Source organism: Lactuca saligna, chromosome 6, assembly GCF_052625555.1.
Source record: "Lactuca saligna cultivar CGN05327 chromosome 6, ASM5262555v1, whole genome shotgun sequence".
Classification (NCBI taxonomy): Eukaryota; Viridiplantae; Streptophyta; class Magnoliopsida; order Asterales; family Asteraceae; genus Lactuca; species Lactuca saligna.
Window position 1 is genome coordinate 102,549,550 of NC_136422.1, and position 12,842 is coordinate 102,562,391.

The 12,842-nt window shown below is 32.5% G+C and overlaps 1 protein-coding gene across 1 annotated transcript in view; it reads right to left on the minus strand.

Moving 5' to 3' along the window:
- Positions 1-12,842, minus strand: part of LOC145002804 (phytyl ester synthase 1, chloroplastic-like) — a 34,188-nt gene that overhangs the window by 365 nt on the left and 20,981 nt on the right. The window contains exons 7-17 of the mRNA XM_078961998.1: positions 3,913-3,969; positions 2,946-2,997; positions 2,714-2,769; positions 2,345-2,503; positions 2,170-2,276; positions 1,969-2,090; positions 1,746-1,854; positions 1,397-1,527; positions 621-984; positions 386-499; positions 116-201 (exon numbers count right to left, since the gene is read on the minus strand). Of these exons, the coding sequence (XP_078818124.1) occupies positions 116-201; positions 386-499; positions 621-984; positions 1,397-1,527; positions 1,746-1,854; positions 1,969-2,090; positions 2,170-2,276; positions 2,345-2,503; positions 2,714-2,769; positions 2,946-2,997; positions 3,913-3,969 (1,357 nt within the window). The remainder of the gene's footprint in view (positions 1-115; positions 202-385; positions 500-620; positions 985-1,396; positions 1,528-1,745; positions 1,855-1,968; positions 2,091-2,169; positions 2,277-2,344; positions 2,504-2,713; positions 2,770-2,945; positions 2,998-3,912; positions 3,970-12,842) is intronic.

The following is a 12,842-nucleotide window of genomic DNA, read 5'->3' on the forward strand; positions in this document are numbered from 1 at the left end:
AACAAAACAAATCTCAAATTTCATTACTCACATTATTATATTATTAAACACATGTTCAACATTTAACAAAATGGTTAAACATAAGTAAAACATAAAGAAAAAAGTTTGTGTTTACCTCAAAAGAAGTGATTTCTCATTACTTTCTTCTAAATAGTCACTGACTGCAGCATTTTTCTTCCAGTCATTGTAATCCAAGATCATCTGCATATATTTTAAACCATCAAAATAAAATCATATCCATGGAGATACAGATTACATATATACAATCTACTTTCAAAAAAAAATCTTATCAAACAAAAGAATTGTACTTTTTAAAACCTATTGGCTTCCTAAAAAAATAATAATAATAATTACGATTATCTAAAAAAAAAAAGTTATTTCTTACTTCTGACACATCATCTTCCCCTACACATCCGAAAGGTACAATAGTGGCCCCAAACTTTGCAGCCATTCTTACAAACTCTTGTTGTTCAGGCCAAAATAACTTATGAACTTCACCCTGAGAAACAATTAAAACATCAACACACACTTTTACAACAAAGCCTTATAGAAAGTAGATTGCTATTTATTGCATTTAACCCTTGAAAATATAAGCCAGATGAAGTGGTGAGGTGGCGGACCTTACGGTGGAGGGCTTCACGTGCGCCGCCAGGGTAAAGAAGCACGTATGATTTGGTAGAAAATAATTTAAAAAAATTGATCGGAGTCACAGGCAACATTCCAAAGACTCGTAAAATAATTGAAATATATGGAATCCCGGATTGAATGTCAAGTTTAAGACCTTCTGGATGCCCTAATCCACGAAGAATTATTTTTTTTTCTTTCAAAAATTGTAAGAGAAGTATTAAAAGATCGAGCCCCATGAGCATATGATTCCCAACAAATAATACGGGGCCCTCTTTTGGAATCCCGTTTAATCCCGTTACTATTTTTTCATCCTCCATTGTTGAAAGCATCACTGGACTTGTAGCAAGGTGATATAACCTGTATTAGTGAGATTAGATGATATATATATATATATATATATATATATATATATATATATATATATAATGAGTGTTTCTTTTTTATTTAATGTAGAAACTAGAAAGAAATGAGTGAATATAGGCTATTCAAGCATCCAATTTTCATTTCTTCCTATTACAAGTTACAACTTTGTAGTTTATGCAACTAAAGAAATGTCATTGAAGTATAAAGGGATATAAAAGGGTAGATTTTTTAATAAGAAAAAACTGAAAGCAGAATGCTTTAATATAAAGCAATGAACGTAAGATGTTATGATACGCATATAAATGAAAGTACATTGTTATTTCATACGAAGCAACTTTCTCAAGATGAAATAAAAAAAATTTAAAAGAAAAAGAAAACTGAAATAGGCACATGTTGAGTTAGTTACCAATGGCCTTCGGTTTCCTTTTTGTACTCTGACATACTGGGAGGGAGATGATCCTTGACCTCATCATGGAATGAGGTATGTCTGTATTTTGAAGAACCTTTTATAATTGTTAATAAATTCCTATCATTTTCCTGCACTAAAAATACAAATAAATCACCTAATACTATCAATGAGCAATCGACACATATTTTGTTGTAAGTAAAGATGTGTTGATTGAGTCAAGTAGTCATGTATTGATAAGAATCTCAAGTTTTTGTTCATAAAAGGGCATTTAATGAGGATGAAAAAAAAAAAAAAGATTATACATTGATCAATATAAAAGAACCAAAAGTATAAGAGTTCACATTACCAATAGGATCATGTGACCTTTTCCTTTTAAGAAGTGTAAGCTGCAATTTTTTAACAATCCTGTAAGCCTTAGTGCCTCATCTTCACTAGGGAGTAGCTTATCCTTATAACTGAAAAGTTATTCCACCAAATTAATAAATTATTATGACACTAATAAAAGAGATGATGATAATAATAACTAATTTTTTATAATAGTAATAATGATGCTCGAGGAAGAAAGAAACCTAGCCAAAACCAAAACTTCAGCAGTAATGGAATGAAGATGAGAATTAGCATATGCAGCAGCTGATTTAAGTAGTTTCAATCGCCAAATAAGAGCATCTTTTGGTAATATATCAACTAAACCCTGCCAACAAATAAACATACTCTTATCAGATGAACATAAGTTGAGTATAAGCTCAAAGAAAGAGGTCACATTCACATACACGTATTGTAGATAAGAAGATTGAACTCAAGGCGCCATAAAGTAGATTAGGAAGAGACTCGATTAGAAAAAGAAAAGTTGGAAGTTGTGATTTCTCAAAAGAAGTTGCTGAAACAGATAGAAGAAAGATGGGTGATTGGATTTTAAAAAAATAAAAATTAATTAGAAATACTGACCTGGATTCACAAGTATAATTACCAAGTCAATTGTAGGATTATGAGCAGCAACTGCAAGAGCTAAACATCCACCAAAGGAATCTCCAACCAGATAAATTGGCTTCTTTGGAGATGAAGCATGCTCCAGCCTCACACTTTCTTCAACAAATTTAATCAAATCTTCATGCAACAAAATTCATGAATTAAATCAGTTTCTACTAATGTGTGTGTGTGTCTATGTACATGAATTTAATCAAGTAGTTACTTTTTGGTTCGGTTTATATATATATATATATATATATATATATATATATATATATATATATATATATATATATATATATATATATATATATATATATATATATATATGCAAGTGAAACTAAATACCTTCAAGTGATGTTCTATCTTGAACAGGAATATGCAAAGCTCGAACTTCAAAAACTCTGTAATAAAGCAAGCTGCATGTTATAAGCTAGTATTGCAAAGGATTGGATATGAAATAGTAAATACCAATCCTTTTATAAGAGCAAAGATGATTACAAGAATGACAATGATTTCATATTCTTTAAAAGGTTTACACTATTATTAAGAAAATGGTTACATGCGAGTAGTGACTCACTTCCCAAGAGCTTTCTCGTGCAAAATGAGTCCCAATCCAGTTCCATCCAATCCTGAATGAATTAAAACAACCAAACATTAAAAGTGAATCGAAGCTCAAATTACAAAATATCACAAAGGGTTGCTTGCAAGTTGCAACTTTACAGAACCAATCAAAGATCATTGGATTCATCATCATATAAGATTACCACTTACACAAGAATTGCAAACAAAATGTTATCTGTGTTGATTGAATTGAAGACTCTTGAAATTTTTAATTAATTACCAGGTAAATACAAAAGAACAGGTGAATCCTTCAATGGTGTACCACATGAGATAGGGCAAAACCACCGTGGTGGTCCACCATCAGGTTTAATAATATCAACGGCCAATTTATAGAAATCTTCACCACTCTGAGACCCAAACCCATCATCCCATAAAACTTCTAATTTTTCAGAAACATCTTCCTTTCTTTTCTTTCCTATAACTTCATAACTTAGCCTAGTCCTCTCACCAACAGAAGGTAATTCATCAACTCTTAAAGAATCCGATAATACTACAGGATCCTCACGAGATATACTCCTAACAAGAACTTGTGATCTGGATTTACAACCAGCATTAAGAGCTAAATGAGGTGGAAGTGGAACCCAAAAGGTGTTTGCGATCATTGCTTTCACAACAAATGGCTCAAAATTAGAGTTCAAAACCCTAGTTAGAATCGACAGATTAGTTGCTGCAGGCTTTGGTATTTGTTTTTTTGATTCAAAATAGAAAATTTAGCTTGAAGCGAATATATAAATCGTTTCAGTGATAATAAACCCATGAAGAAAGAAACAAAATTAAGACTAAGAAAAAAACGATACGACAAGTTCTATGATATTGTTTGGGAGACTGGAACTAGGAAACGAATCAATTGACGGCAAAACATAGTTAGAATAGTAGTGAAACAAAAATAGGGATAAAATATGCTTAGTTGAAATGTTATTTACCTGAAAGAAATAATGCAGTTGCAGAAGAAGAATGTAGAGCTTTCCATATATGGGCATCTCACCAAGCTACTACTTTGATGGAATGCATACGTTTGCTCTCTTACGCCTTACTCCCGAAGGATATGTGATATTGAGGACAGAGAGGGAAGTTGACGCCTTACTCCCGAGGGATATGTGATATCGAGGAAAGAGAGGGAAGTTTTAAGTGTTTTTTTTTTTTTTTTTTTTTTTTTTCACGGAAACACAAAAACTTATAAATACAAAAACTTACAAATTTTCTTTTATTTCCTTCTAACTAGGAAATATAGAATAAGAACAAATTTCTTCCCCTCCTTTCCCTCTTTTTTTTATTGAATTTACAAAAAATAGAGTTGAGGAAAACCGAAACTGCAAAACCGAAACCGAACCAAAACGGATAAAACCGAAACCGAACCCAAACCGTTGGGTTTGGGTATAAATTTCCAAAAACCAAAAAATGGGTTTTGGGTTCGGTTTTAATACTTAAAATCATCCCATAGGAATCGACTCAGCCCATTGGGTTGAACCTGACTTAAAATCGACTTGTTATATATATTTTATGCGAATTATATATATATATATATATATATATATATATATATATATATATATATATATATATATATATATATATATATATATTTCGCGAGTATATAACATAAAAAGATCATTGGTTCAATGGTAAATTGCTTTGATGTTGAACATTGTTGTCTCGAGTTCGAATCAAGCACCTTACACTTGGTTAGTTTTTATTCTCAAAGCTAACTCATCATTGTCCCACATCACCCAAGCACTCTCCCTTATCATCCACAATAAGAAAAGTTTCAAGAATCATAAGGTTGGATTGTGACGAAACTGCACAAATGGTCCCTATGGTTAACTGAAAATTGTCACTTTGGTCCAAAAAAGTTTCGACTAGCACCAAAGGTCCAAACTTTTCATTTTGTTGTGAGTTTGGTCCGATTTGTTTTGAACTTTTTTATAAAGATGATTTTGCCCTTGGTTTTTGATTTGTTAGTTTTTTATTTATTTAAATATTTTTCTGATTAAAAGAAAATTTAAAATACCAAATCTCTCTCTCTCTCTCTCTCTCTCTCTTTCTCTCTCTCTCTCTCTCTCTCTCTCTCTCTCTCGCACAACGATTATTCAAGAACAACATATACAATCAAAAACACATTCCCTTTTCCCTTGGTCTTCCTCCCTGCAACTCAAACCCACCAACAATCTTTCTATTTTGGAAGAAATCAATTTATGAGCATCTTCTCCAGCCCAACACATATTGAACTCGCATTTTGTTGTCATATCTCTATCCGATCTACCATCTGCCCACCGATCGGCTCCACCCCTTTTCCTCTTAATGGCAAATCAACTCAGATCGACTTCCACTTGTACCCATAAACCTTGGATTGCATAGTAGAAAGCTTCTTTCTGTATTCTCTATTCGAAGTGAGTCACGAAGATTAGTTTGAAGTTCAAATTGGAGATATCGATACTCAAATCTTCAAGAAGCTTCATCAGGTTATCATTATGCCCCTCACCGTGAATATGTTGAACTATTGTTTGATTTGTTTGAACCTTAAGTCTGCAATATTATTTGATTTATGAACCCTATCTTTATATGTGTATCTGGATTTATGTGTACTATTGTGGCTCAGTGGTAATTTATAGATACCTCCATCAGATTTAACCATCTTGAATCTAATAACGAAGAAGCAGTGGAGGAAGATTGTGATCTATTTGTTCCTCTCGTATCTCTCTTGTCTTACAGAACCAACAAAGCTCTAATACCAGCAAATTCAAGCAACAAACTCAATGATTCTTCTGCTTTAATGGCGAAAAAGTCCAAACACAACCACCAACAACACCAAATCTCCCCTGAATGATGAACCAATTATGAGATGATGCAACCCATTTAGATTCACCCCCAAAACACATCAACGAATTGATAGATTTTGGGGAGGCCCACATAGACCCGACAAAGGAATAAATCTGATTCTATGGTTTGTGGTTTCAGGTGAAGCTATTAGTGGTGTGGTGCGTGCGATGGAAGTGGTGAGTAGTTTTGCAGGTCTTGGTGGTTTTGAGGAACGAATTAGCGAGAGTCGTATCTTTGGAGGTTCACCAAAAGAAGCTTGACATGAGATCTAGGTTTTATTGGAAAAAGTTCAAAATGAGATCTGGTGTTGTTCTGGTTCTGATGGCAAATTCTTGTATCTAATTTGATGTTCTTGATGAATTTTTGGGGAAGAAACCATTAAAGAGCTCCTTGGAAAGGAATGATTCGATTTAGGAAACAAGAAAACTAAACCCATGATACATCGGGTTGTTCGAGATTCTTGCTCGGATTGGTCCAAAGACTTATAGGCTGCAGCTGCCTGTAGAGCTCAGCAACGTACACCTTGTGTTCAGCGTATCGAATCTGAAAAAGTGACTATCAAGAAAAGCTCTTGTCATCCCTTTAGAAGAGATCGAAATAAACAAGAATATCCTGTCCGTCGAAGAACCAGTCGAGGTATTGGATAGGGAATTAAAGCGTACAAAACAAAGCCACATTCCGATTGTGAAGGATCGATGGAACGCCAAGCATGGATCGGAATTCACATATAAACGTGAAGACCAGATGAAGCAGAAGTACCCTCACCTATTCTCTCATTCATGATCCTATTTTTCGAAAGAATTTCGGGACAAAATTCCCTCTAACGGGGGGATGATGTCACAACTGGTATTTTGCTAGGAAATTATATTCCCATGTAAGCATCATCCATTGTAAAGGCCTATACTCTATTCTCGTTCAAATACATCTCATATGTTCAACTAAGGATTGGAAACCTTAGAAATCCTAATTTAAGATTATTATGGACTAGTATTTCCTTATTGGGCCTAACGGACCAATAAGCATCCAACTCGACCATTTTGGGCTTGGAAACCCTAATTGGATTCTAAATGGACCAAATTCACAAATCTATAACATTTTGGATCATTTTGGCCTAGAATGATTCATTCTAACCCTAATGGGCCTTATTGGGCAATAACAACTCCAATTAACCTTAATGGACTTTAGAACCCATCCATTTATGCCATTTAGGTCGTAAACACACTTAAGGGCCCAATGGGCCGAATTATTTTAGGCTTCATAACTTCGAACCAAGTCAAGAAAGGAGCCCAAAACCATTCTATCATCTTGTCAAGCCCATTCTCGGCCCAACTTATAAAAAAAATGAATAAATCTAATTAATTCATACAAAGACACCTTATTATGGGCTATAGGATTTTTAGGCACATTACCCACCATGTAACAAGAAATCCTATACTTCCATGCTACCACACTTCTACATAATCTCCTTCTTTCCCTCTTTTTCATACTCTCGGCTATCACCACCATCATTTAACTTTCAATGATCTCTTCCATTTTACTCTCAAACTCAAGGAAATTCACTCACCTTTTCCCTTCAAATTTTCGAGTAATACAAGTGTGAATCAAGAGGATCATTGCAAGTTTTTCTCTAACTTGGTAAGTTATTGTCAAACACAGGTATCTTCTTTCATCATAACATGAACAACTCCTTCTCACATGGTTTTATTCCATGATCACACCTTAGAAGCTTCATAAACTCGAGATCCACAACAAAGGTGTGCTAAGACCCAAAAATCTCTTCATTTCTTCATCAAAATTCGAAATCTTCAAACAAGGTGAGTTCATACCCCCTTGTTTTCTGTTTTTACTTGTTTTTTTTTTTTTCGGGGGGGGGGGGGGGGGGGGGAGAATACAAGTCTTATGTGTAGATCTATGTATATATGCATGATTATGTGTGTTTTCTTGAAACATTTGGTGATTTTGTGTTGATTTCTTCACTAATCTAAAAATATGTTAAGAAACTTGAAGTGTATCACTAGGATCCTCATATGAAACATGAGTAAAGTATGTTTTATCTCATATAATACATGTAAACTTGTAGATCTGGTATTTGTATACTTGATATAGCAAAAATGAGTGTTGGGTTCAAAGATCTATAAACTAAACTCACAAACAGCCCTTGACAGAAAAGTTTTGGTCCAATCTCGAACTGTTTTTACCCTCTTAATGGAAGTATTTTTCAAAACTGTTTTACATGGATAAAGTTCAGATTTACACCTTTAAAATGACTACTCTCACGTTTTCATACGATTTTTTCTACAATTTTTGGTGAAATTTACAAAACTGCCTATCAAATTTGAAATACTTTCGGACCAACCTGTGAAGGTGAGAAACTTTACACTAGTTTGAGGGCATCAAAAATTTTAAGAAACATTGTGAACAAAGTAGACAAAATATCCAAACTTCCAGAGCTTACGGATCCAAATTTCGACTTACGATGAATTTTCTACAAATTTTCCAAAAACTAGGTTGGAAAAGCCCAAAACCAGAAAAATGTGCATTTTCACAAAAATCAAGCCAAAATGATATTTTTGACAAAAATGAGTTTATGAATGTTATTTTTACCACAAACTAGTCATCAACACAAGTTTTGAACTAAAATGAAGACTAAAGTGTTACTCTTACAAAATTGGGCTTTAATCGCAAATTTTTTGCTTATTGGGCCAAGAACGTCATTTTTACAAAAAGTGGGGTTTAGATATCAATTATGTAAATAATCAAGCTAAAATAAACAAAACAATAACAAACAGGTTAAAAACGATATTCATATCCTTATTACCACAAAAACAGTTGTAGCTACTCTTCCGATTCCTATGAAACCGATTTCTGCAACAACAATTACCACAAAAACAATTACCAAAGGTATTGTTATTGGAGGAAACGAAGGAGGTTCAAGCTCAAAACCTCAAAAAGATGTTGTAGGAAGAGGAAAAGGAATATTATATGAAAAATCAAAGGAGGAGTTGAAAGCTGAGGCTGAGGCTGAAATGGAGAGGATGAGACAAGTTCAGAGTATAATGAGACAAAGGGCAAGTGATCCTCCCTCCATGAACAAAGGAGATCCTGCAAAACTTTACTCTTATGAAACAATAGAGTCAAAAGTTGTGTGTAGGGAGATGTATGAGTTCGAGAAGAAGCCAAAAAGAAGTTATGATATTGCGAACTTAGATCATTGCCAATTGGATTTCCCGATAAATGAAATGTTGTTCATCAATCAATATAAGATCAGTGAGAAATTTGATAATCCGAATGATTATACTCAAATGAAAATCAGATTTCATGCAGTCTTGGGGAAGAATCAAGATGAAGTTTGGTCCTTGATGAAAATCAAAAAGGTGGTGACAATAAAGAAGGATATTTTGTTTGAAGAGATGCTTCAAAATTTTCGATATTTTGTTATCAGAGCTGACAACAAACAATATGACTTCACAGTTGCTGACTTTCCATTGATGAACTGCAATGATTTAATTCAAGTAGCACTGATCCTGAAGCATATGGAAGAAAACAATCTTAAAGTCTCTGATACAGATGTATTCAAGGTTGGCTTCGCACATGTGAAGACATTCATTGATAACTATTTCGATTGTTTAGCTCTCACAGATGAAGAATTAGCAAATGTGCTCGGAAGGGAAGTGAAAGTTCCATGGGAGGAGACTTTGACTCAATCTGCTTTGTCAAAGTATGGTGTTGGTGAAATATGCCTGAAACCTTTTGGCATGGTGTTTTCTGGAAGGGATACAAAAGGAAATCCGAAGAAGTTTTTGTTCAAAGTCTCAGAGATTGAAAGATATAATTCTTCGCAATATACGCACTTCATTGTACGTATGAATAATTGCAAGAAGAATAACGAAGGAGACAAGAAAGATTTGAAGAAGGTGATCTCCTGGTATGGAGAAGTGCGAAGGACAATTCACTCTGCAATTCAAAAGCTTATGAGTTGAATTGCATCGACTGTTTACAAAGGGGGAGAATGTTGATGTATATTGTAAAAAGTCGAATAGAGTGTTTTGTGTAGTTTCACATTTTATGTTATTTTACTAAGTCATTTTTTATGCGAAGTGAAAATGTATAGACTTAGTATATTTTTTGTTTGTTCCCTATAAATAGGGACTTAGGCTAGAAGTAGAGTATACGAATGCTAGAACTCTCTTCTGCTTATTTTGTAATCAGTCTTAATCAATATGAGATCTGATTAATATTTACTCTTTGTGTTCTTCATCTTTAATCGTTCAAATCTATCTTTTCTTTTCAAAATTCTCGATAACAATTCTCATCAAGTGGCCCATTTTTATGTGTAAGAGGTCATGTATGTGTTTATTGGGCCTCATTGACCCATTAACATGTGCGACGGACCTTGGATACTATTTGTGTGCTATTTGGACCTATAAATACTTTACATGTGAAATGGGCCTTAGTTGTCCTTTCATATATATTTCGGGCCCATGTTATATAATTTCATTCCATTTGGGTCTTGAAATGATTTACATGTTTAGCGATGCCTTAGTGGTTCACTTACATAAATCATTGGTCCTGGAATGAGTTTATACCTTTTTCTTCGCGTAAATTCGATTAAGGATCTAGCGAGTTTTTGTCAGTTGGCACCTATTAAGTGTACAATCGTAGCCTGTAGTTATAACCAGAGTCTCTTGGAGGGAGAATGGGGATTTGTGTATAGATCTATACGGGGATGACACCCCACACCTGAGCTGTTCGCTACAGTTAGACTAACTCAGTCTAGGGTGACGAAAACCTTATAATCAAAGTCAAAACCGGCATCCAACGATGCCAAGACAGGTGAAATTGTCATTATTTAGTATGGTTATGACGGCTCGCTTAGAGGAATTAACGTTATGAAGTTTACGGAACACTTTTTTTTATAGGCAACATCGGGTTGTCTGGGAACATTCTCTTTACATGCTCTTACATTCTCTATACATTCTCTTTACCTTTTTAGTCAAATAAACAATAACATACATGCATTAATACAAGATTTAACACAAACACACTAAACAGTTTTCAGAAAATATCGGATTTTCTGGTGGTTTTCAAAGTTATACAAATCATTTTCACAAACATGCTTATGAACTCACCAACATTTTTATGTTGACCGTTTTTCAAAATAACTTGTATTCTTAGGAAACCGTTGAAGCAAGATGAACGACACAAACTAATGGATATTGTGTTATATTTTGTTTCATCATACTCTTACTATTTTGGCATGTAATATTTAAATACAATACTCGATGTAAACAATGAATGTTGTTATATTACATGTGTGATGATGATGATGATGATGTTATGTTTCAATTATATTCACTGTAATGATATTTCAAGATGAAGTCACGCACAAGCCCCCGGACGTTTCCACCGTCTGGTTCGGGGGTGTGACAAAAGCTTTCTCTATTAAGTGTATATGTGTATTGATTAAGAATGTGAGAGACCACAATATGAATGTATTTGTGAAATTGTCTGATTTTAATTTTGACAAGAAGTTGTGTGGGTTTTTTTAGGAAGAAAATCATTACACATATGAGAGAGAGAGAGAGAGAAAGGTGGGCCTATTTTTATATTTAATAATAATAATTTTAAAAAATGAAAGAAAAATGAAAACTAAATTCATTAAGGGTGTAGTGGTCTTTTTAGTTTGGACAGGGACCAAAACTGCATGTAAACCAGCTCAAAAGGACCATAAATCCAAGAAAGCCGAGGTTTAAACTAAAACCCCAAAAAAATGCATACCATAGGAACCATTTTTGCAACTTTGTCTATAATGTATTTATGTTTTTTACATATTTATGTATTTTTTAAAGTTTTATATGTATATGTTTAATTATTTTTTATGTATTTTAAATGTATAAATATTTTTTTTATGTATTTATATGTATTTTTAAAATTTTTACATATTTTTTTATTATGTGGGTATGATTGTTTATTTTATGTGTTTTTTTTTTATTTATTATGTATTTATATGTATTTTTACGTATTTATGTATTTTTTTAGTTATATATATATATATATATATATATATATATATATATATATATATATATATATATATATGTGATTTTATGTATTTTAAATGTATAATCATATTATTTTTACGTATTTGTATATTTTTTACTTCAAGTCGTCTTAACTATTTCATCTAATTCGCACAACTTCCACATAATTTAAGTTTTTCTCATTTGATGTTTAATTTCAAGATAAACAAATGAGAAAAGCTTAAAATATGTAGATATGTAGGAAAACCATATAGATATACTCGAAAAAGATATACACATTGGATGAAATGGTGAATACAACTTGAAGTAAAATATATATAAATACATAAAAAAAACACAGTTATACATTTAAAATACATAAACATCTATATAAAAAACTTTAAAAAAATACATAAATACGTATAAATAAGTAATACTTAAAAAAACACATAAAAATATGTAGAATACTTAAATATATATATATAAATACGTAAAAATACGTTTATACATTTAAATTACATAAAAATACATAAACATCTATATATAAATTTTATTTAAAAATACATAAATATGTAATACATAAAAAAATACTTAAAAATAAATAAAAAATATGTAAAATACTTTAAAATACATATAAATACGTTAAAAATATGTTTATAAAATTAAAATACAAAAAAATGTAAACATATACATATAAAAAACTTCAATAAATACATAAATACAACCATACAAAACCAAGCATCAACACAAACACTTATGCCTGGCCCAAAACTGTAAAGATATCGGCAAGCTGATCAATTGTCTTTACAAAATGAACTTCTATGTTTCCATCTTCAACGTGATCTTTGATAAAATGGTAGCGAAGAACAATGTGTTTGGTTTTCGAATGTTGCACATGATTATGACAAATTCGTATGGCACTTTGTGAATCACAATACAACGAAAATTTCTTCATGTTGATTGCATAATCACACAGTTGACTTTGAATCCATATGATTTGAGAAATGCAAGCTGCA